The sequence below is a fragment of the Labrus bergylta genome, chromosome 7 (genome assembly GCF_963930695.1).
Source record: "Labrus bergylta chromosome 7, fLabBer1.1, whole genome shotgun sequence".
Lineage (NCBI taxonomy): Eukaryota > Metazoa > Chordata > Actinopteri > Labriformes > Labridae > Labrus > Labrus bergylta.
In genome coordinates this window covers 28960563-28984791 of record NC_089201.1, presented here as the reverse complement: position 1 = coordinate 28984791, position 24229 = coordinate 28960563, and the positions used below count along the sequence as shown (strand labels likewise).

The window sequence follows — 24229 nt, the reverse complement described above, 5'->3', positions numbered from 1 at the left end:
AATCCAATATGCCAATTTAAATCCCCAAAAAATGGCAACTGTATTATTTAAAATATAAATTGACATTATGAAGTATAATCTCCCATTAGATTATGTCTGAGTCTATTTTAATACAACTGATTAAGTGTGTTGCTCAGGTTGTGCCAACCTCAAGTTTGCGGTCATCGGTGGAGCGCTGATACTGCCAATAAGTCAGGGCTCTCTGCGACTTGGGACTGCACTCAAGGAAAGTGCTGCTGTTTTCCACACCGTATACTGTTTTATCCAGGAGAGTCGACTGCCCACTCAGTTCATCTAGAGGAAAAAAAAAAAACAGAACAGTTATAGAAGATTGTGGAAGCAAAGCTTTTTTTTTTTCTGGTTGTTGAATGCAGATATTGTAGTCTCAGCTGTGGTGGAATTTAAGACAAAAAAAGTGGTTTTCTGTATAATTCTCTGCTTTTCAGCATTGCTCTGACTGAAATGTTGGAGGGAAAAAACATTCTCTGAGTGCTGCCTGAATTAATAGCCTGGCTTCAGTGTTTTTTTTTTTTTCAATGACTGCTTTTGGGATTATTTTGTCACATTATCCTGTCTCTTCTCTTATCACACTCCATCATAGACAGAATTCGGCAGCTTCCACCACAAGGGCAGCCGTTGGAGGAAATGGGCTCTAACCAAACTCTGGGTTTTTATATAGTAAAGTAGGTGCAATGCTATTTAGTCAGAGAGCTTTGGCACTTTAAGGTCAGGGTTCTTCTGCTTGATCTACTAAATCCTGTTGTAAATTTTACAATCCAGACTCCAGTGAAGTTGGCCAAAGAAAATTGCCATCAGCATCTTCATTTTCTAATAAAAAAGAAAGAAAAACAACACTTCTATCTTTTTCAGTAGAATGCTTTTAATGGCTATGAGAGTATTAAATGTACAATCTAAAGAGTAATAGTATTTTTTTTCAGTATCTGAGTTTACTCTCCTAAATTTAGAAGCTTGTGATATCCACTTGTCCTTTGTTCTCGTCAGTTAATTGAAAGAAGCGTATACTTGAGAGAGCAAGAAAGTGTACTAGAAAGTCCTGTTTTTGGACCGAGACCACTAACAGGGCAGTAGAGAGGAGGGCTTGGCGACAGAAAGGAGGCTCTGAGGAATCCTGCCCATGTTAATGATAAGTTTCACATGGACCAACTCTAATTTTCACACCACCAGAAACACATAAAAACACAAGACACAGTGCCACACACATTCAACTGGCTTCTCTACAATTTGGATCGCTTTGGGACCAATTTCTATGCCCAATGAAGAAATAAATCCTCCAAACAGAAGCTCTTTTGTGTTTGATGAAAATTGATCTAATTTAGATAATGAACAAGCATATTTAGTTGCTCAATGTGTCTGAATGGAAACCAAAATAAACTCTTTTTTTTTTACAACAGATGCCTCCATTACAAAAACATGTTTTTATTTGACATACCCTGATGCTGCAGATCCGAGCATTGTGTGAGTGGGTCTCCGTTCCTGATATCTTGCCTTCTTGTTCTTCTGCAGAGACAGAAATATAAAAAAAAAAAAAAATCCTTCATGAGTCAGCACAGACACAACAGTTTCTTTGTGTGTGATAGAAAATGTGTTTGCAGGAAGTTTGTGTGTGTAGGTGTGCATTTGATTGTGGTTTGGATGTGCGGGCCAAAAGTACTAAACTAACAGCAGGCGGCCAATTGCATCGCATTAAAACCCTAATTATAGGGTGTGTATGACAGAGGAATTTAATCAATCATTTGTGCCTGTCGTCTCGCTGGGTCGCACATGCAACCGATGGAGTTTCAAGTAGAGTTGCGAGCATAACACAAAGGGTATTGTCTGTAAACAATAACAGATGATATTATGGTGACACCAAGGGCACACTGGTAACTTCCCTCCCCTCTGTCTTGCTTTGTTCTGAGCCAGCGCCGATGTGTTGTTGGTAATTGGAGGTAAGAGTTTGCTTTGGCTGTCTTATTTTTAAATGTAAGACTCTGGAGACCAACTAACAGATAGAACAGGAATCCTGTGCAGCTAGCATTCAAATCAATAAACCTCATGGAGCTCCGAGTGGGAGGATGCACACTACACATGCACACTTACAGATCCAGTCCACATCGACAGCCACACTACCACCAAACCTCTCACCCCTGGTTCACCCAGACAGCCTCCAGACATCACAGACACTGCTTCTCATTACAGTAAACACATGAGGCAGGTTATATTTCGAGCTCTCTGCTAGAAACATGATACTAGTCCTTTAGGGATGTTTTTTGGCAAATATATAAAGCCAGTAGCATAAGAGCGCCTAGCTCAAGCCCTTGAATCGCAGTCTGACTCCCATCTGTCCTCAATGAGTAAAACCTTTCTGTATAATCTAGTTTGCCATATGTCGAATATGGTCAACATGTCAACCAAAAGTAATTATTTCATATGCAATTCAACATTGGTTCTAAAAGTAAATTTTAATTTAAAACAGGTCTCTTATCTGCAAAACACAAATACACTAATGATTGAACTTGGTGCATTGTATGAATGCATAGTATGTGTTGGGTACCTCTTAGCCATGGGGAAGTATCTGGAGCACTCTGCACCATCCCATGCACAGTAAGGGTCCCTTGCCAGGCAGCATTCAGCACAGGCCTTCCCATACACCTCACATCGATGCAAAGGCATCTGGGACACGCCAATGTCTGAGCCCAAGTACAGTTGTTGCTGGGGGGAAGAGAGAGAAAGACTCAATATTTAATATAAGATATTTCATGTCTAATTAGCCACAATTTAGTAGGTTTTAAGTAGGCATTGACGGCATGCTTTCAAAATACACCTGTGTTCAGCTTGTGTTTGTCATTGAGTAAATAGTACCATTCAGGAATGTGGACAGACCATCCTTCAACAGGTAGTCAGTACCCTCCTACCTGTCAACCGACAGACTCATTATATCTCTCTCTGTCATTTAAGTTTACAAGCTAACTGCCGCTGAAAAGCCAACAATTGACATGTTTATTTGATAAAGTGAGTCACCTCAAAGTGCTTAGACAGTGCAAGCATTTATGTTGTCAACCAAGCAGCAAGGTGTGTCTTCTTAATCTCAGAAGCTTAACTGTAGCCTTGATTGATCTCCATTTATCTCGGATTTAATATTATTTCCATAGTTATAATGATATAAGTTCGAGGTCTCTTTGTTGGTAAGAGAGGTTTGTGCCACTACACAGTTTTATTTAATGTGCATGAAGTAACTCAAATCCATACCTGTTTGGTTGAAAGTTCCATTGCTGTTATGGCTGTTGGCTCCTGTATTGAAAATGACAATAAAAGTTACAGATTAGACACTTGCTGCTTCTGCAGTCATGCTTTATTAGTGATAACAAACACAGGCGTGAAGAGAATAATCTTACCCTGAAAACAGTCATTTCCTCCAATAGGACTTCCTCCAGGTCATGCCAGGAGCCTCGGGGTATGGATACAACTTTCAGTATCGTCCCTATGTCTAGAACATGATGGAAGCGTACAATCAGTTAATATAAACTCTTAAAAATGTGCTTATAATTGTCTAATAAGCATTTATGCAAACTCATGAAGGTTGTACCTGTGCCAATGAACATGACGTCATATAGGCCATCTTCTGCTTCTACCTTATCCACCACTATCTGGGTAAACTGGTAGTCCACATCTGTTTTGACTATGATTGGCCGATTGTTAATGGGGTAGACTGGGTTATACATGGCTGGGTGACTTCTGGCAAAGGTTACCACTTCATCAGGAAGGTCCTTGGTTGTATCGAATCCTCCAAATGTCTTACTTGGGCACTGTAGAAAACAAAATGATTGTTCAGGACATGAATGAGATTTACTGACAACACTCAGTTCATAACACACTCACACATCCCAGTTAAGGCATCTTGTACTCACCGTGCCAGGACGTGGGTAGGGCACACGTCCCTGATAGGGCACCCATTGGTAGTTGGGGCCATCTCTATGAGCATAAGGACCCAGGAACACTCTCCTTATGTCTGTCATGCTGTACATACACACAGCTGAACCTTTGAAGATGTTGCTGATGGGCAGAAAGAATGAGTTAGATAAAGATAATTCAGATTCTTGATGAGGTTCTTGTTATCAGTGTGCAATTATTTCAGTGTTTGACGTAGTACCTGGAAGTTGAAAACACTGCGTAGATGATTGGGCTCTTTGGATCCTTTGTGCTCATGAGAAAAACATCCTCTGAAAGCCAAGAGAATACGACTTGAAATATAACAGATATATTCCTTTCCAAAAAATACTTCACTTCACTTCAACTCAATGAAATAATGTGTGAAAACATTTGACTGTGCATGAGGGGTTAACTCACGTAGTTCATCAAAGTGTGTGTCTATTCCATTACTGCCAGGCACGGAGCAAATAAGTCGAGCCTTAAGGAAGGTGGTCCACTTATTGACGAGACTCCGGTGACCTCCCAAGTCATTCTGTTGGACAGATAACGTGCAGAAGTTCAGCAGGGAAGTTTATTCATTTAGAAATGGCTGAAATGTTCACTGTTTTACTTTCCCTTAGTTATATGTCAACATGTGTTGGTATTTATAATATTTCATTCAGTTTGGGGATTTTTATATGCAAATGAATGTCTTGTGAAATGAATAAAAAGCCTGTTTTCATTATGTTTATTGAAGACTTGTATTGGCCAAGTGTCTACAGCTGAATTCTGCATTATCCTGTTGATGTTCGAAGTAAGACATTAGCTCAAAACAGAGCATAATAATTTCCACTGTCATCTCTCTCCTGACCTTTTAAAGCAGATTATGGAAACTGTGACAACAAGTAGGGAAAGATATGAAATTTTACTTCAGAGTCTGGCCAATCCCCTTTAATTCATTGGACAGAGCTTGTGATTAAACTGTAAACTTGTCATGTAAATAGAGACTTATTGATGAAAGTTAAAAGCCCAGATTTACAGTTATGTAAATGTACATCTTCCTTATAAAATGACTTACAGAGGATCTCAGGTTAATGTTTTTATTGTTTTTAGATTGTTTATAATCAGGGAATAGGTTAATCTCAATAAGTAAAAAATCTGGTCACTCAAACATTCATGTTCTCCCATTAAAAATCCTATTTTGTTTTGAATTATGAATGTCTCTAAATGTTCAAGTACAATATGTTTATTTAACTCACAAATATTAAGTGTTTGTTTTGTAGAACACAGCACACACACTCACACACAGAGGAACAGAGTGCTGGCTCAAATCTAATCCGAAATGGTGTTAATTTATGACAGTGAATTAGAATGTGTCCAAATATGCACAGGCCAAAATTAATACCACATCTTGCATAATGGATGGCTTGTGTTGTATTGAGCAAGACAGATTCCTGACATTCTGGGTAATCAGGCTGCTATGACAAAGGCACGAGCTAGCAGCCCGCTAAATGTAAGGTTGAGGCTGGACATTACTGACTGATCTGCAGTCAGCTGGTTGGATTCCTGCCTAATGAATAGGAATAGGATTTGGATTGTGAAAGCTGATCCGAGGCCAGCTATTTAACATAACCATCCCCTGTGGCTAAGGGGGTGTGGCAGACCCAATCAGTGCCAAAGCCTGGCATTAGGATAACAGTGCTCCCATTGACAGTGGCTTTGCCTCTCAGGTTCTGGTGACATTTAACATTTATCTCAGGTTTCTGTCTTCAGGGGTGATTATACCACACACAACAAAGCCCACCCTTCCCCAGGCTAAAAATAATCACAGATAAAAGCCCCCTGAAAACAACCACCATAAAAGCCACTCAGAGACCCGTCAAGTGTTTTTCCAGATACAGAAGCTATTTCATTGAATACGTGTGAAGTATGTGTGTCTTTGTTTCTATCATTTTGTGGGTGACTGATTTTTTTTTGTATGAGAGCCAGTGTGTATTCATTTCTATATGCATACTTTGCAGAGCTGTCCAATGCGAGCGTGCGTGGCCTTCCCGACATGCTCTCCATCAATAGCGTTTTCTTTGAAGAACAAGTAGATTTTGTCATCTTCTGGGTTGTCGCTCTCCGGGATCTGATGAACGCCAACAAACCTGGGATCTGCGACACATAGACAAATATTGAGATTTAATTTTAACTGAATCAAATCCTTTATTTCTTCATTTTCTATTATGGCTGAAGCATCCTGTAAAGGTGGTTTTTCAATCTGACAGACTGGATATTGCTATTATAACTGCAATACGGCTTTCAGTTTGGAAAGGCATATGGATAATGGCAGGTTTCAGTCATGTAACGAGTTCCAAAAGTAGCAGATGGAAACAACACTTTGAAAAAATGTATTTGCACAATGTACATCTATTATTGCTATTCAAAGGTCAGAGTTGATGAAGTACACATAAAAAAGTCAGAAGCTTCAATTTTCACAATAGCTGTATGTCCTGAAGTTAAAGGAAGAGATATCCCTAAAAAAAGATATAAGACAAGTAAAGTTGAATGTCGTCTTCATCAAGGAGAATATCAATACCAAACCTACTAAAATGAAGGCCTGGGAGTAAAAAGAAAGTAAAATAAAGGCAAGAACTGAACCTAAAGGATGGCCAGACGTCATCACAAATAAAACAGTTGCATTTTCTTCTATTGATATTAAAGACATAAACAACATGATGTATTTCATAAAATCAAGAATCAAGAAGTAATGGTAATCATGTATCTAGTCAGTGTTAGCCAGCTATTTTCCTCTTCTCTCTCACCATTTAGCCAACGGGAGTCGTGTTGCTCTGTTCTGATTGGATGATGCTTGCCAAGAGTGCGAAAGATGGCAAAGTCCCGTCCCATGAAGTCAGCTGATGTCCCAGCATACAGTTCCCCATCTGAGGTAAAAAAAAAAAAAAAAAAAAAACGTTAGTTGCATGTTAATAACACTGGATAAGAGAACAGTCTGCGGTGATATCCGCCTTGCAGGTGTTAACGTCTGAGGTATTGTTTACGGGCTTAGCAGTAAAGGTAAACTCGGAGTCCTGAGAGAACAAGGCAGTGACGGATGTGATGAACATCAGGAGTGTGAAATTGACATTATCACAGTGGGCAGGGCTGAGAGGGGAGTGCGAGAGAAAGATGAATGCATGGAGGGACAGATGAGGAGGGACAGGACAGAGGTGTGAGACAGGGGGAGTACATAATAATGCTGGTAAGAGAGGAGAGAAAAAGGGGAGAGGAGATTAGGGGTGATGGGCTGGAAAATGGCCATCTGCTAGGTTAAACGGTGTGATATAACACAATGTGACTGGCAATAATTAGGGCTAGAGAGGAACGGAAGGCTCACGTAGTCCTACTCTGTTTGATTCAGTGCAAAAGGAACTCAATAAAGTGTAATCTGGCATGCACACCCAGCACTTAAGAGAGGTGAATTCGGATAGAAATAGAGTTTACAGTCCTGTCAATGAGGGGTTTCAAGAGTGTAAATACCAACTACAGAGCAGATCCACTTGTAATGAATGACAGGAGTGTCCTGTTCTGTTATTTACAAGTGTTTTTCCCCCCGTGTGAATCTGCTGAAATGAAAGAGCTACAGGCAGAGGGGTGTTTTCTGGACTCCCATGTTTTTAATATGCCCTAACACACAAGAGCAGCACTGTGTATCCGGTCTCAGAACTCACCGATTAGCATGGAGGCAGTGAGCAGCTTGGGGTCATAAGGACTCTTCCCTCTGCCGTTTTCTATGTGAGGCTCCAGTCTGAACACGCTGTCCTGCATATTGAGAGATAGAAAGTCACAGTGAGCCACTGAAAAAGCAGGAGTTCACATTATTTCGGAGAGTTTACTGTTTTAAATGACACAGGCAGAAAACAGCCGATTCAGTGAGAGTGGAATTCTGTCTGGGGAATCCATTTCGTTGTCAGCACGTCACCACTCCGGATTACAAGAAAACTGCTGTATGTCATGAAAATCAGCGTTCTTACAGCCCGCAGAATTCAATTAAATAAAAAGCATGAATCAGCGAGTTGGCATTTTTGGTTTAATATTGACACATGTTGAATGATTTTGCTTCATATTGATAATTCAATATATGTACAGATAATGACAATTAAAGTGACATTACCACACTAAGTGGATAACTTTTTTTTCTTTTTCATTAAAAAGAGAAATCTGAACAACATAATTAGACTGCTGTGGTTTAAATATGCTCCAGTCTAATCATTCCACCATAAAATGATTCCACCATAATGGACTCTAATAAGAGAGATGGCTAGCAGAACAGTAAATCTCAGCACTCTCTATGACTTGGTGACCTTGGCAATCATAGAAAACCCATCAGATGGATTTAATTTTTAAGTTCATGATCTTCATCTAGAAAATGGCTTTTCTCTGCCTCTAATTGTCTGTAAATAGTTATCTAATGAACAGTGAACACACATTTACAAGGCAGACACAGTGACATTTGGAGGAGAAAAGAGCAATTTCCTCTTTCTACTTTAATGAACACACACACACACACACACATCCAGCAGTTCCATATTAAGAGTGATGAATTGGAAATTCTGCAGACTGTGAAACCCTGTTCTTAATTTTCCAGCTCATTTTGCTGAATGAAACCATCTTCATCTATTTGGATGACACTAAAACTTAACTTAATTAATATATGAAACTCAGCATAACCTCACAGCTTAATGCAAACGTTAAAAGAAGACGTTTAGAAAATGAAGTATGTTGCTTGTACCTCTGATTTCTTGCCCACTTCCAGGTAGGAACACACCGGGTGGAAGGCACCTGTTCCACACACATAGATATGGGTCTGGTTGAACGGCTGCAGCACCTTGATGAAATTAGAGCACTCCCTCTGATGGAAATAAGACAGACGACATATTTAGAATAATCAACGTTCTGACACTTCTTTCATTTTTACAGGTTTTCTGTTTGTGCTATCATCATCCTTAGTAATAGTCATTGCTGCTACTGCATATGGTTGTTTTACTCAGTGAAAAAAGTGGTGAAACTGCTGGATAACCCGACTAACAGCCCCACTTCTCAGCAGAGGAGAATCCAAGACTTAAATAGAGACATCTGCGATGATCCCCAAATGCAAAGCCTTCTGTAATCTGCTGTAATTCCCCGGGGAATAGCCTAGCAATGTGCTGAGTAATGCTTCTGAAAATAATATTATAACCAGACCAAGCGTTCTCATCCATGACTCAGTGCTTTTTTTTTTTTTTTCCACTTTATTTGCATAAAGTAACCAAGCCCTGGACCTTCTGCTTCTTTTTCCTCTTTGAACCCACTGACATCTACCACTGCTGGGTTCACATCAGCTGTTTAATTCCCCGTGCAATAATTGGGATATTCATGCAGAAGGTAATGAGATGCAGAGTAACAATAGAAGCAGTTAATAAAGTCAACCATTATAACCCTTTATTGATTAAAGTAATGATATGTTAAGTTGCCATTTCTTGAAATTTACTTCCTTTATAGTTTGTACTTTTTTCTCTTAATGCTGGGATAGAGGAGCGTATACTTTTCTTAACTTGGGGCTTTAATACTTAGGGTTAGGGTTACCCCATTACTTATGTAGATGCAGATGTTGTTTATCAAATCATTTCCTTGTGTGTGTGTGTGGGGGTGTGTGTGTGTGTGTGTGTGGCAGTCGCTCTGTTTTGTATGCAGTGCTCTCCAGCCATATGGCAATATATATTTCCATGTGCTCATGCAGCACGTGTCTGAGCAGACGTGACCTCAAATAAAACTGAATGTGTCATCACATATGAAAAAAAAAGAAGGGGAAGAATGGCACCAGAAAATGATGCATGGCTAAGTTCATCTGGCTTTACTGGGTCATCAGCCGCCTCTGTTGGTGTAAGCCTTTGTTTTCATTTAGGTTTCTGGTTTTTCTTTGGATTTATATGGCCTATATGTGAGCGGGTTTATCTGAGTAATGAACGACATTAGTATCTGCATGGTCCAGTTTCACTGATGTTCTCTGACAAGCAAGATACTAGAGACAACTCAAACACACTGAATTATTAATAGAATGCCAATATCACAGTTTTGTAAATCTATGCAATAGATGCACCATCTATCTTTTGTTTCTTTCTTCTTTGCTTCATCTCCAGAAGTGTTTGCTTTACATTACATCGGGGGGGGGGGGGGGGGCATCAGCAGCCTCTCGCTGCCTCCCTTTAATTCTCACTCTCCTCCGACTCCATAACAGAAAGACCACCCCTCGGGGCGCCGTATTCATCTGCGCCACGATGTTTACAGAAAACACACAAAGGAGTTCATGGTGCCTAAAATAAGCTGTGGAGAAGTGTGGAAGGGGCAAGAGAGCGTGCCCTATTCTGGCTAATGTCTAGGCAGAGAACTAAGCCACAAAAAGCCATCATTTCATATTGCCCAGGGCCGTTTTGGAAGTTAGAATTCATAACACAGCTCTGCAGGACCAGAGGCAGATTCTCAGTGTGTTTACATAAGGTTTCCCCATACCACACAAACTGCTTTAAAACTGCACTCAGCCACATGCAGGGGGAGATGTGATGCTTGGCTCGTCATATGAAGGTTGAGTTAGGTAAAGGGGGTCTGAAAAAGGCTCTGAACCTATAAGCACCAGGACAAGTCATCTTTTGTTTCAGGTTTTCCTTAAACTGAGGGGTCAAATTAAATAACACATTTAAAAGGCTAAGCAGATAAACACACTTTGCGGAAATGTTATACCCATGTGAGCATGTTGTTGGATTTGCAAAGTGGGAATAATGTGCTTCATTGTTTCTAGAGTCTTTTAAAACTTAAACTTTATTAATTAGACTGATTGAGTTTGAATATCTAATCGGCAAACCAGCCACACACACTGCATCTAACTGTGTTACACAACTTTGTCTATATTTAAGGTGGTCAGCAGATATCTTAAATACTTTACACGGGTCCGTCTGACCAGTGTAATGTATTTAAGTATTTCATTTCACAAGGAAAGTCAAGTCTAGGCCATGTCAAGTTGTGATGTGCTTGAGAGGTTAAAAGAAAAAACTCAAAAACAAATGCATGTACAGACCAAAAGAAATGAAGGAAAACATGGGACATTATATAAAATAAACACTTGTGCATATGATCCCCGAATATATGAAAGCATCTGCCAGAGCTCACTCTGTCAAATGGAGCGCCCAGAAGCTTGATAAGTGATTAAGGTCAAATGATGGTTTCAATCATGGCTTTGCGATTATAGTCAGACCTATGGTCATTGTCCACATGACAGATTAGTAAAGTCAACACACTGGTATAAACAAACTGGAAGATTAAAAAAATAAAATGCCGATGTTTGAAAATGCTTTTAAGAGCACATATTCGATGTAATCCCAGTGCAACTATAAGCGAACGTTGCTTCAAGATCTGCACAGTCGCACGTCTTTAGTAGAGTAGAATAAAGATATTTTTTACACAACTGTGGGAGAGCAGAAGCAAAATGCTGACACCCACTTAAAAGAAATATGTTTTTTTTAGCTCTTACCGAGAGATCTTTTCCTGCCCACTTGCATTCGTCTCTTCTGGTGGGAGAAGCCGGCCAAGGGATCTAGAACACAAACACAGTTCCTTTAGATGTTAGAAGAGAATTATCCCCTTCTCAAATCAATACATCACTCTTTGAGTCAACAAAAACCACAGATTGTGCGCATGCCATGTGTGTATATATGCGAGTTGAAGGGGTCACAAATGCGATTTGTTATCCACTTTGTTTCAGTTTACTCCATTATTCATCCAGGTGTGCGGAGAGCAGCTAACATGCCTGGCACAGCGTGTGATCTTGTGCGGCAGCCCGGCTCTGAAATATTCACGAGGCACTTTTCGGCAGAAACAGAAAAAAAGGAAGTCCCGAGATACCTGATGTCTCTGACTGGCACTCTGGATTTGAGAGGTACACTCGAGATGGAAATTAAGTCGGCCAAACGCAAACAGACTTACAGTCCTGATACATGATTAAAACCACCAGACAGACAAGACAGACTGAAACTCAGACACTGGACTTACCTGTGAATAGTCTCTGCTGATGTTGATGAGGTTGAAGGAGAAGATGTGGTCCTTGGCTCCCACCACCAGTCGTCCTTTCTCCTCGTCCAACAGGAAGGTGTGGTAAGACGAACTGTTGGCCAGACCTTCGAATGTCACAAGGTTGTTAGACTCCAGCATTTCTGCAGAGAAAATGGAAATTAAAAGTGATCATCAGCAGAATGTGATATTCACATGGTTTAAAACATGTGGGGCAAGTGGGTTTACAAAAGATTACAAAATGTCCAGGTGCTTTTAGGAGATATAGCCCCTAGTTTTAGAAAGCTTTTAGTATTCCTATCCACCTTACAATATCTGTGACAACAGGTTTACATCTAAAATTGCATTAAAAATGACAAATAAGGTTGTTTTTAGCTCTATTATTGGATAATGTTCTTTGAACCTCCGCCACAGCGTTTCAATGTTGTTTTTTAAGTGTTGAAAATGATGTAGCATCCCCTCCCTTTTTATATCCCATGCAACATCCTGGCCAAGTAAGGCAACTGGCACATAGTAAAGCACCACAGTCGAGCCAAATTGGTCTAGGCGGGTAATGCCAGCACTTGGAGCCAGTGACCAAACTGTCTGCATGGTGGAAGTGACCTTGAATAGAGCAGCCAAGCAGAACTTGGTGCAGTTTCAGTGGAAAACTGGGTGGTGTACGCCGTGTCATTTGACTCTGCTAATATTTAATAGTCCCAACTGCAGGATTAGGCTAAACCACACTAGCTATTAGGATCTGTTAATATGGGCTACGGCTCAGTTTTTGCAGTGTAATGCAGTGATCTGCCAAGTCCTACATAGAAGCAATAGTTGCTTTCAAAGCAGAACGCCAATCTTGTCACCAACAGACCTTATACATTTCATTACTGTACTTTAAAGTTTAATTATTGATGTGGCATTTTAACACCTTTTGTTTCTTACATATATTCACATTTTCATTCTAACCACACGATGACCCCTCTCATTTCCCACTCACATAAAAGGATGGAGGGAACAGAAGACAACTGGTATCTTTACTCTCTCTCTCTCTCTCTCTCTCTCTCTCTCTCTCTTTCCTACTCTTTACCCTTTTCTTGGGGAGTAAATAACAAATATGTTCATGAATGTTTTAGCAAGGAGAATGCCCCCTCTCTGAAGTGTGTCAGAGCCCGAGAGAATGGAAAGGACACATGCTGCAGCAGTGCTGCTGGAAAGGAAAAGAAAAATAAAGAATAGAGGGCATCACAATGACTAATTTAATGCATCCATACAATCTCAAATATATATCGGAATTACTGGAGGAATTACAAAAGGAGTCAAGACAGTTGCCCAACAGATGTCTGGCAGCTTTAATCTTTAAAGGTTGGACATTTGAATGTTTGCATTATAATTTTGATCTATAATTAAAGTAATTTAAAAACATCAGAATAGCATTGAAATATACTCATGGAAATACATAATTCATATATATTTGAATCATTATTTTTTTATTCCCAAAAACTGAATATAAAGTAAATTTTTATTATAATTTAGTCTAGTTTTTTTCAAATACAAGGTTTTGGATAGTTGGGTTTATGTGTGTAATGTCTCCTCATCGAGCTTCACTTGTAACTTTAGCCATTATAATGCGGCAGAAAAAAAGGAAGATAAATTACCCATAAAAAACTACATTTCCTGGAATTTGAATGGACAATGGATGACCAAACAGCTGTGGGAGAGAACGGAAAAGAAATGTCAACGTCTGGCTCTAGTGTAGACTCTATACTAAGATGGACAGGGCAACAGCTGCCTCGGAGTTAAGCCAAAATATTTAGAGCTCCTGTATAGGTATTTAATCCTGCCTCATCTGTGTTAACAGATAGGACTTGGGTTCAAACTATAAATACACGTCAGACTGTCTTTTCTCAAACCCGGTTTCATCATGACAGTCAGTTATTATCAAGCTAGTTTTTGTTCTTGTCATCTTTTCTCAGAAAGTTTGTTTTTCATTATTTGATGCAATAAAAATGTATACACTTCTATGAGTGACAGTTCTGTTGATGTAAGTGGCTCCTGTGTGCGCTGTGTGTACCAGATTAGAAGGGTACAACAGAAATGGATTGAAAAAATGTGACCAACACCAACACAATCATAATTTCCATAACTGTGAGTGTCTGATATTAATCAACACAAGAATCTGTTCTGCTTTGGACTATACCCACCTGAATGTATTTTGCCATAAGATTGTTAATTTATTGAGTGTGTTTTTATTAGTGGTATTGGTGTGACATCAATACTGCTGCTCAGCCAGCCGATCCCAGACTCTCAGACACAATATGTCGGAACCAGTCATTGGGATATTGTGGCTTCATCCTGTTTAACTGGAGGAGGCTCAGGCACACAGGCTTACGAATATAACTTCCTCTGGTTCTGACAATCTTTTGTTCTACATAAACTCATGCACACACATGTGAAACCCTGGCTCATATAGAGAAGCATTACTGTACACACAGGATGGTATTATGAAACAAGTGTAACCCTTAATAACTCTTGTCTTAGTTGTTGTTGCTGTTTAAATGGTTTAATTGGTTTCCTGTGCTTCAGCACAGTTGGAGAGAGATTAAGACAAAGTCTCCAAAATAAAAAGTAATGATGTGCTTTGTGACGCAGCCTTCATGGCCTCTCTATATGCAAAAGGTTTAAAGGAAGTTAAAATCTAAACATAGTCCATGAAGATTTTAAAATAATTATTTAACTTGTGAAGTTCCTGTATTTAATGGCTTTACTGTATATGTGATTTTTTGATCCAGCAGATGTCGCCCTTGAGCACCAGCATGAAACCAAAACAACTCGCGCTGCATTGTTGTGTTAGCATGCTAATGCTAGCGATCTTTATTATGCTGGTATCTTCACACTGCATGTAAATTTACCTGAAATGAGCGTGATCTAGAAACACAGTTAAGCAGTGAGTACAGTATGTTATTCTTCTTTTCTCTAGTCCCTCAATTAAACAACTTTTATACATGAGGGGAGGAGTCAGCCGGCCGTCCGGGCGATGTAAACAAACTGAAGATAGGACTCTGAAAACTCTGAAAACATCACAGACAGTGGGACTCGGGTGTTACACCCATTGTAGACAGTCATGACTCACAGAGTTATTTTCAGAGGATATTCTTGATTTATATTATATTTAAGTGTGAAAAATCACATAGAAAGCCTTTAAGCTTCATAGAGAAAGGGGTTCCTGGCCAAGACTATGCTAATGCAAGCCAAAACAGATTTATCCATAATTACCTGACACTTACAATATTACAATTATAGTTAAGAAAAGTGCCTCAATGCATTTGAAGAAGGCAACACAAGACAAATCAAATAACCATAATTTGATTTTATAAAAACATTATTGGGCTGCCAACCACAACACAGCCCGAGTCTTTACAAAACAAAGAAGTAACAAGGACGAGCACGGGCACAAAAGTTGTTGTAAAAAGTATTGCTTAGCCCAGTCAAAAAGCTGTGTCCCAGATTTATGTTCCTCCATAACTTTGGTGATCAATCATAAGTGGAAACACTGTAAGCCCTTCACTGACGGCACAATAACACCCGCCTGCTTCCTCTGACCTTTGTTCAACTGCACCTCGGATGTGTTTGTTGGAAAGACAAAGAGAAGTAATCCTCTAAATATATGTAATCATTTTCAACTTTTGCTGCATATACCTAAATAGTTGTGGCTTTGCATATTTCAGGAAACTCTTTAATCCCTGCTGACATTCAGTTAGGAGTTACAGTTAAGTTACACGAGTCACATGTAAAACCAAAACGTAAATCAGTGTATTTGTGTGAATTGTTCAATATATCTTAATTTAAAAGGAATTAGTTATTGTATAAAACATATAAATGTAGGCTATATAATATTTTATGCACAACATGATGTCAAGAATCTGCAGGGAAACCATGCAGACGTGATCACTTAACGTCAAACCACGTCACCACATCCAGCCATCATCCACCCATCATACACACATCATACACACATCATACACACATCATACACACATCATACACACATCATACACACATCATATACACATCATACACACATCATACACACATCATACACACATCATACACACATCATACACACACATAGAGAGACGACTCTGCTTTGTGGAAACTGTCCATGGGAGTCGTGTCCATGGTAACAGACCATTCAACAGAGAAAACAGCAAAGTTATTAAAAGCTAATCATCCAGAGACGCATCCTCTATGGGTATTGTGTGTGGAGCCGTGTGTGTGTTTATGGAGGATGCTGCTTTGTATGTTATTGGAAAGAAACAGGGAGGTTTCCCAGCCATGCCAGAGGTAGTTTGTGTCTATACATGTCTGAACTAGTGTCCCCCGTTTGGTTAAATATCCAACGGGGCAATGTTTGTTTTGCACCTGTTAAACATTGCAACTGCATAACAAAAAGTCACATTTTCTGTAACGTGGTTTTGATAGGCCAGGACGCAGGTCAAATTCTTTTTTTTTTTTTTTTTCCCCCAAAGATGTCTGTAGAAAACATGTTTGGCTCTATAACGAGACTCTTTCAAGCAGACAAATAAACAGGCAGACGTAAAGACAAGTTTGGGCAAATGTGTCCTTGAACAGGTGTCAGCTGCTGCCCTGCTGTATTTTTTCAAAGTTTCCCTTTTAACTGTTGAGGTATGGCCTGTCCTGCAAATTTCACTTTTTTACCAGTTCTTTTTTAAAACTTTCACTGTCTAGTCTATTTATCCTCACCGTAAATTAAAAAATATATATATTTATACCAACAATCGGCCCTTTTTCTAATTCAATCAATTTCTCATTCACTCTTCTATATTCTGTAACAAAGAATTAATGAGAAAAGGACGAAGAGAGAGAAAGAGAGAGGGAAAATTGAAAGTGAGAGAGAAAGAGGAAGAGAGAGAGATAAGGGGGCAGATGGAATGGATGCAAAGAATCAACAGTCCCATGCGAGACCGATAAAAATAAACTCTTTTAGCCTACATTCTCCACAGCTTTCTCTCTTTCTTGTTCTCGACTGGAGGGCACAGCGAGTGTTATCTAAGTGCTTCCCTAAGAAACACCCAGAAACACGTCCTAACAATAACCCACGTGGGGGCCACACTGTACATGGGAAGCGCTGATGTTTTGGCCCCGGTTCAGTGTCTTCCCTTTACGTTTCTCATTCTCAAGGCTGAAGTGAATGATTGCACATTGACAAAACACTTGAAGTGCTTACAGTGACTGATTCATTCATGCCTGAGGGAGAAAAAAAACACCACAAAGCATCATCAGAGCTGTAATTTGTTTAGTGTCAAGCAGGAATGAAAACTGCACCTCAGCCGCCCTCGCATATTAACGGGTTGGCTTTTAGGGTTGAAGATGATTGCTTGAGTTTCGAACAAAATATTGTCCTCAGGGCTTTTTACATTTTTCAGGTAATGAAGTTTGTGTCGAATTTCACACAGTTAGTTGTTAAGAGTTGGACAATAAATCTAATAGTGCCATGTTTAGTCATATTTGCAATGACAAGTATTGCAGTCAAGATTTGTAACTCAACCTTCAAATTAATTCATGATAAATACAAACTGTAGTTCAAACCAACGTATATTTTGTCACAGTGGTAAAAAGTTCCCTGTATTTAACTTTGACGTGAATTTGAATGTATTAATGTATTCATTCAATCATATTATCCATCACTACATGGCATTATTACTGATTATCAGTCAATTTATTGTGTGACTGTATAAAACCGAACCTCCCCCACCCTCAGAATATTTTACTTTGCTTTAAGTACAGATCACAAAGAGGAATCCTAGAGCTGTCAGGGAAACGAAGTCGAACAAAAAAGTGAACACAGCCGCCCACGTCCTGAACATGTGAAGAACGACAACTATTCCGAATGCGAGAAACCCTCCAAAGATTGGGGTGGTGGGGGGGGGGGGGGGGGGGCGTATACCTTCCATGACACATTCAGGGGCCATTCAGAGTTTATACTGTACACACCAGGAGAAACCCAACCCCCCGATCCGAAGATTCTTAACATGCTTATGGATTTATAGCCTTAAAGAGAACTTCCCCGTTAGCCCAGCTCTAGTTAAAAGTCGATCTCAAGAACAACACAAAAACAGTCACCCACTGTAGCTCTACGCAAACATGTGAACAGAAATATCACATGTGGAAGCAGCTTTTTTTTTTTTTGTCTTGGTATTTGAGTTGTGCTGGTGTGATTGCACTCACTTGCATGTGTGTGTGTGTGTGTGTGTGGCTATGTCTATGAACTTCTCTGCAGGTCGTTGGCTATGTTATGGGAAAGGGTGGACAGGTTGAAGTGAAGGAGAATTTTGGCAGTACACTCAAATCCTATAAAACTAGAAATACCCACTCTTCCCTTCTCTGGACAGTAAACAACATGTGCTCTACTTCTTCTTCTTTCCCGTAAACTTACAAACCATAAGAATCTCTGTTCACTCCCCAGAGGATCTATTTACCCCGGGGGTTTGCCAATCGATCACGTATCAGTCCGTGTCAAAGTGTAACACATGTTGAAATATCTCCATTTATAGTTCCCCGTAAAACCATCACCTCCCACTGCCTCATCATCACCCAGTCTGTGGTTGTTGATACAGTTGGACCTTAGCTCATGTTTAGGTAACCATGGGGTACCATTGTTATCTTTCCCCCTACTCCAATGCCCTCTTGCCCCTCCACCCTCGCTTTCAAAGAGAGAGTTGGAATCTCCTGGGGTTCAGGACGGAGGGTGGTAGATGTGGCTGTGAGCGCTGGATGTGTGTGGGTGCGTCAGTTGGTCGGTCGGGGGAAATCCAGTATGTATCGGGGCTCATACTGCGGGGGGAGCAGGCCCGCCGCTAAGGTTCACACTTTCCAGATAAACACTTCCCCTGCTGTGTTCATGTTAGCTAGGTCTTTATTTAAGCCAAACACATGTTAAAGTGTGTGTCCCCTTCACCCACACAGGGCACAGATTTTTCCCCCAGTATTCCCAGTGACCTGTAGGTGTCAGAATCCCCATGTGTCACAGGGCTAGACCTTCCTCTCTCTCAGAACAGGACAACTTTTACCAGGCTGTCTAGCTCCTAGTTCTGTAATTCACCACAGTGAATCATCATGATTTCCTCTCCAGGAGTAAATCTGAGTTGGCCTTGCGGGTAATACATAATTTATATGATGGTATAAATGATTCATAGTGCAATAATCCCATGTCACTTGCCTAATGGGACTTAGAGTTTTGATGAAATTCAACTGTATTATGTGAGTAATATTTCCACCACATTGCGGGGCATGAAAATGATACCTGCTCTCTATCCTCCGGCTAGAAATTCTAAGCAGAGGGATGGTGCCAAATATTGTAACTAGACGCTTAAATGTGAATGAGGAAGAAATATTGAATTGGAAGGTGGCAGCCGGAAAAAGCCCAGCTGTCCGCGATGCTACCTGGAGGCCCGACATCTAATAGAGATATCACTGCATGGGCGTGTTTCACCAAACTGACAGCATGTTGTTTTAAATGACTGATAAGCTCACAGGTATCATTAGCTATCTACAGATGGCCATGTATGTGTATGTGCATGCTTTTGTGTGTGTGTGTGTGTGTGTGTGTGTGTGTGTGTGTGTGTATAATTATGGATCTCCCAGTGCTGAGCGAGGAGCATTTCTCTTTGGGAAAAGCCATCTGCTGAAACAGACCTGCACCATTCATCCTCAGTGTAATTACCATGCAGGAAAAGAACGGAGCGGAAAAATGACATGCAGGGGGGAAAAAAAAGAAAAGAAAAGAAAGGGATGGAGAGGAGAGGGGGGATAAACGGTGCTCAACTGGCAAGAGGAGTCAATGTCTGGCACCACATTTCATTGCAAATGTGAATAAAAGCAGTTGATCACAACGGGCAGCGAAAGACAGGAACAGAGAGAGAGAGAGAGAGAGCATTAGAGGCAGATTCCAGTTGTTTGACAGAAATTCATCAAGCAGGAGCACTTCCTCTGATTTGTCAAGTTTCTTTCCTAAAATTTCACTTAACTTCCCTGATTTTGGTCAAAGAGTTCATAGAGTGATCTATTCGTTTATTATAAATCCTTTGTATCATCCCCACCTGATCGTTTCACTGACCTGATTAAGCAATGTTTTAAAACTCTGCCACAAAGTTTTCATGAGAACACATTTTCACTCATGGTTGAAACTGAATTTAATATAATGTTAGTTATTTTTACAACACTATAAATCTTTTTTTTTTTTTTTTTTTTTTTTTAATTAAGCACTTTCTTGGGAGCATAAACATGATATAAGTACCAAATTGAGTAGCTTCATGTTTAATCATGCATCTTAACTGTCTACCTGAAATCTTAAAAAACAGATTTGCCATGCAGCCACAGCATGCATTACATAAGTCTTAAGCTCAGTAGTCATTGTGAAAATTCATCGTATTAAAACTCACTTTTTCCATTTGTTAATTTGCATATTTTCCAGGCGATAAGAGTTGAAAAGCACTCTCTACCTCACAAGGACGTACAGGATGTGACACAGCAGTTACTACAACTTCAGAAGGCGATGTGTTTCTAGTCTCCGTTCCTCCACCACATGCAGCTTGGGAGTTTCAACATACATGATCGAGAAGCAATGCTGTTTGACACAAATTCTAAACAGCTGAATCATTAAGATGTTGTTGATATAGGGGCGATAACTTACCTTTGTAGGAGAGTTTTAGTCTGGGGACATTGTTTTTGGTTTCTTCGTAACCCTCCACCCTGAGGAGAACCACCCCACACATCAGCAGCATAACGCTGCCCCAGAGAGAGCCCATGGTCCTGGGGCAATACGGGCCAGAGAGGTCCCTTAAAGGTCCGCCTCCAGTGCGGTAAGTCTTGGATCTTGGTGTAACAGACGAAGAAGTCCTCGTAGAAGAAAAATTGTTCTGCTGTCCACTGATTTAAAAAATAAAAAAGCTTGTGGGTTCAGTCCAGACTGGTTCTCAGCAGGTCTGGTCCCCTGCCAAAAAAATCAGAAACCCTTTCCTGCTCCAGGGGTCAATGGCCAAAAAATAAGATTCAAACTCCAAGGGAGACAGATCCTGCAAAAGCAGAGTTTGGGGTTATGGGTCAATGTCAAAGCAAAAACAGCCTCCCCACACCAGCAAGTCCAGGGTAAACTTAACCAAGTAAGCCATGTAAGAGATTCTCACCATACTAAATGCTATAGGATGAGTGAGAGGATCTAGATATGACTGCCATAGCTTTTTCAGTCCTGGTGCCCAACCAGCATGTGGCTACTGTCTAAACAACCATCCTACTTATCGCTGAGTCTCTACCTTAGGCTAAAAAGAGAAAAAACAGGTCCAGTTTGTTTCAGCTGTTAATCCAGTCTGCTTGGTAAGCACAATCTGCACTGACTCTGTCTCTCCCTCTCACTCTGTTTTCTATCAACTGCTCTCTCTCTCTCTCTCTCTCTCTCTCTCTCATCTCTCCACACTTAACAGTGCTCCGGACTAGTTCAGCCCCACTCAGCGCAGTAGCTCTGCCCTGTCCCCACAGCACAAGGCACACTAGTGCAACTGAGAACAGCTGAGGCAGACAGCAGAGTCAGAGTGAAAGAGAGAGAGAGGGAGAGAGAGAGAGAGAGAGAGGAGGGAGAGTGGTGTAGGTGGAAGAGAGAGGGGTGAGAGAGAGCATAGAAAGCATGAGAGAAAACAGTGAAAGCAAAAGGTGGAAGAGAGAGGAGGAGGAAAAGGTTAGGGCATAGGCAAGAGGCTAGAAAGAGCATGAAACAGAAGCACACGGTGGGACATGTGAGCAGAACTTCTAGGGAAACTCATTCGTAGAAATCATTATAGATTTCACTAAAGATTGGACCCTAAACACAGTGTACAGTGTTTTTATTAGATTTTGCAACTTTATCGTACAAATGAGGAACAAAGGGAACACAGAAAAGCTTGTACAAAAACTCAAAGAGTACTCTTAACTGCTGGATAACCTTTGCTGTTGTTCCCTGCTCTGTTTTTTTTTCCTGACAATGACTGATAATAACAAAATGCAATTATTTTATAATGACGTATGTCCAAAATGAATAATGGTGTCATGATTTAAATTGTTATTATTAAAATAACAGACAGTAAGACTGCAAAAACACTACAACAACAACAACTGCATGCTATGTAAGTGGTCTCCTCCATGACGTCAAACATCAGCATTCTAGTTAACCTGAGACGGATTGATTTGTGCTCGAGATGACATCACAGAGATGTAGCTCGTGCTCTGTGAGGAACTATCCGGACAATAGACAAAAACATCTTGTCAGGCCCATCTGTCTGGTGATGGCGCCACTTAAAGTTTCGACAATCACATGGCCATGGGTGATCACAGGAGTTCCTAGAATGAATGTCAAGCTCACTTTCCAGCTAAAACTGTCTTATAGGATAACAGTGTGACAAAACTCAGTGTAAAACCAAAGAATTAACTTCTCGTAATAATAACTTTTATGTCTATTATTTCTATAAACACAGGTTTACAAAGTGCTTTGACAAACAAGAACAAAGCAAACTAAAGCAAACACAGAACAACATAAACAACAGCAAGAACATAATAAATGCAAAATACTAAAAAATAATTAAATACAATTCAACAGAAAAGAACCCAAAGTGCACGATACCCAACAGACATATATAACCCGACCATCACAAGAACCATCATAAGAACCATCATAAGAACCATCATAAGAACCATCACAAGAACCATCACAAGAACCATCACAAGAACCATCATAAGAACCATCACAAGAACCATCACAAGAACCATCATAAGAACCATCACAAGAACCATCACAAGAACCATCATAAGAACCATCACAAGAACCATCACAAGAACCATCATAAGAACCATCACAAGAACCATCATAAGAACCATCATAAGAACCATCACAAGAACCATCACAAGAACCATCATAAGAACCATCACAAGAACCATCATAAGAACCATCATAAGAACCATCATAAGAACCATCATAAGAACCATCACAAGAACCATCACAAGAACCATCACAAGAACCATCATAAGAACCCAGGCAACACAAGAACCATCATAAGAACCATCATAAGAACCATCACAAGAACCATCACAAGAACCATCATAAGAACCATCATAAGAACCATCATAAGAACCATCACAAGAACCATCACAAGAACCATCATAAGAACCATCACAAGAACCATCATAAGAACCATCATAAGAACCATCATAAGAACCATCACAAGAACCATCATAAGAACCATCACAAGAACCATCATAAGAACCATCATAAGAACCATCATAAGAACCATCACAAGAACCATCATAAGAACCATGATAAGAACCCAGGCAACACAAGAACCCAACAACACGAGCTGAGACCAAGAGGAACCAAATATTTAAAAAGATGTCAGAAACTAAAAGAGATAAAAACAAATAAAAAGAGAACAGCAATAAGAAGGTAAGAGCAGAAAAAGAAATAGAAACAAGTGGTTAAAGGATCAAAAAGAACAAAAACTATAATATTAATACAAATAAAAAGTAAATATAAATATAAAACATAAATAGACAAAGTACGTAAGATAAGAAATTACCAAGTTAAAACATAAGAGGAGTTAAGATAAGAGCATAAATACGAGATAAGAGCATAAATAAAGAGCATAAATAAAAGGATGTAAGAAGTAAAAGAAGATAAAAATAGTAAAACCAGTCAGAAAAGACATTAAGAAGACGACATCACATAAAAGCAAGTCTGTAAAAGTACGTTTTAAGAAGGGATTTAAAAGAATTGAGGGACTGAACATTGTCATTCCGGGAATAAGATGCTGTGCAGAAACGTTTAATAGAAATGTACTCGGGCCATGTGCACATTTCTCTTATTGCAGATGGTTTTATCATGGTCATATTCCCAAAAAACAAAAATGACAAGACCAGATTCTATCTTACATAGTCGCCTCAGAACAAAGACAGATTGATTGGGGGCATTTCTGTGCTACTCCATCATAGTCCAAAGGGGAGGTTCCTGTCTTTTCTTTCCAACCATTCCAAATGAGACGTCAATCTCTCTCCAAACAGCAGACCCTCAGTGAGCTGATTCCTCCTCGTGGTGAATGATAATGACTTTAGTGGCAATGGTGTGGTTAAGACCTCTAACAGGCTGTATCCATCTGGATAAAGAGCCATCAGACAGTGGGGAGGAGAGCTGAACTAATCCTGTAGTGGAGTGGATCGGGCC

The 24229-nt window shown here is 40.0% G+C and overlaps 1 protein-coding gene across 2 annotated transcripts in view; it reads right to left on the bottom strand.

Moving 5' to 3' along the window:
* The window catches only part of sema3ab (sema domain, immunoglobulin domain (Ig), short basic domain, secreted, (semaphorin) 3Ab), a 41914-nt gene that overhangs the window by 2745 nt on the left and 14940 nt on the right, over positions 1–24229 (bottom strand). Inside the window, exons 2-17 of one of the 2 annotated variants that reach the window (XM_065957319.1) lie at positions 20684–21065; positions 11974–12134; positions 11456–11518; positions 8684–8803; positions 7623–7713; positions 6717–6836; positions 5924–6066; positions 4348–4462; positions 4151–4220; positions 3909–4053; positions 3587–3806; positions 3396–3487; positions 3250–3291; positions 2555–2712; positions 1451–1518; positions 149–294 (exon numbers count right to left, since the gene is read on the bottom strand). In XM_065957319.1, coding sequence (XP_065813391.1) covers positions 149–294; positions 1451–1518; positions 2555–2712; positions 3250–3291; positions 3396–3487; positions 3587–3806; positions 3909–4053; positions 4151–4220; positions 4348–4462; positions 5924–6066; positions 6717–6836; positions 7623–7713; positions 8684–8803; positions 11456–11518; positions 11974–12134; positions 20684–20798 — 1869 coding nt within the window. In that variant the 5' untranslated portion in view covers positions 20799–21065. Of the gene's footprint in view, positions 1–148; positions 295–1450; positions 1519–2554; positions 2713–3249; positions 3292–3395; positions 3488–3586; positions 3807–3908; positions 4054–4150; positions 4221–4347; positions 4463–5923; positions 6067–6716; positions 6837–7622; positions 7714–8683; positions 8804–11455; positions 11519–11973; positions 12135–20683; positions 21470–24229 lie in introns of those variants that run through there. The other variant, XM_029280891.2, reaches the window with a different exon arrangement.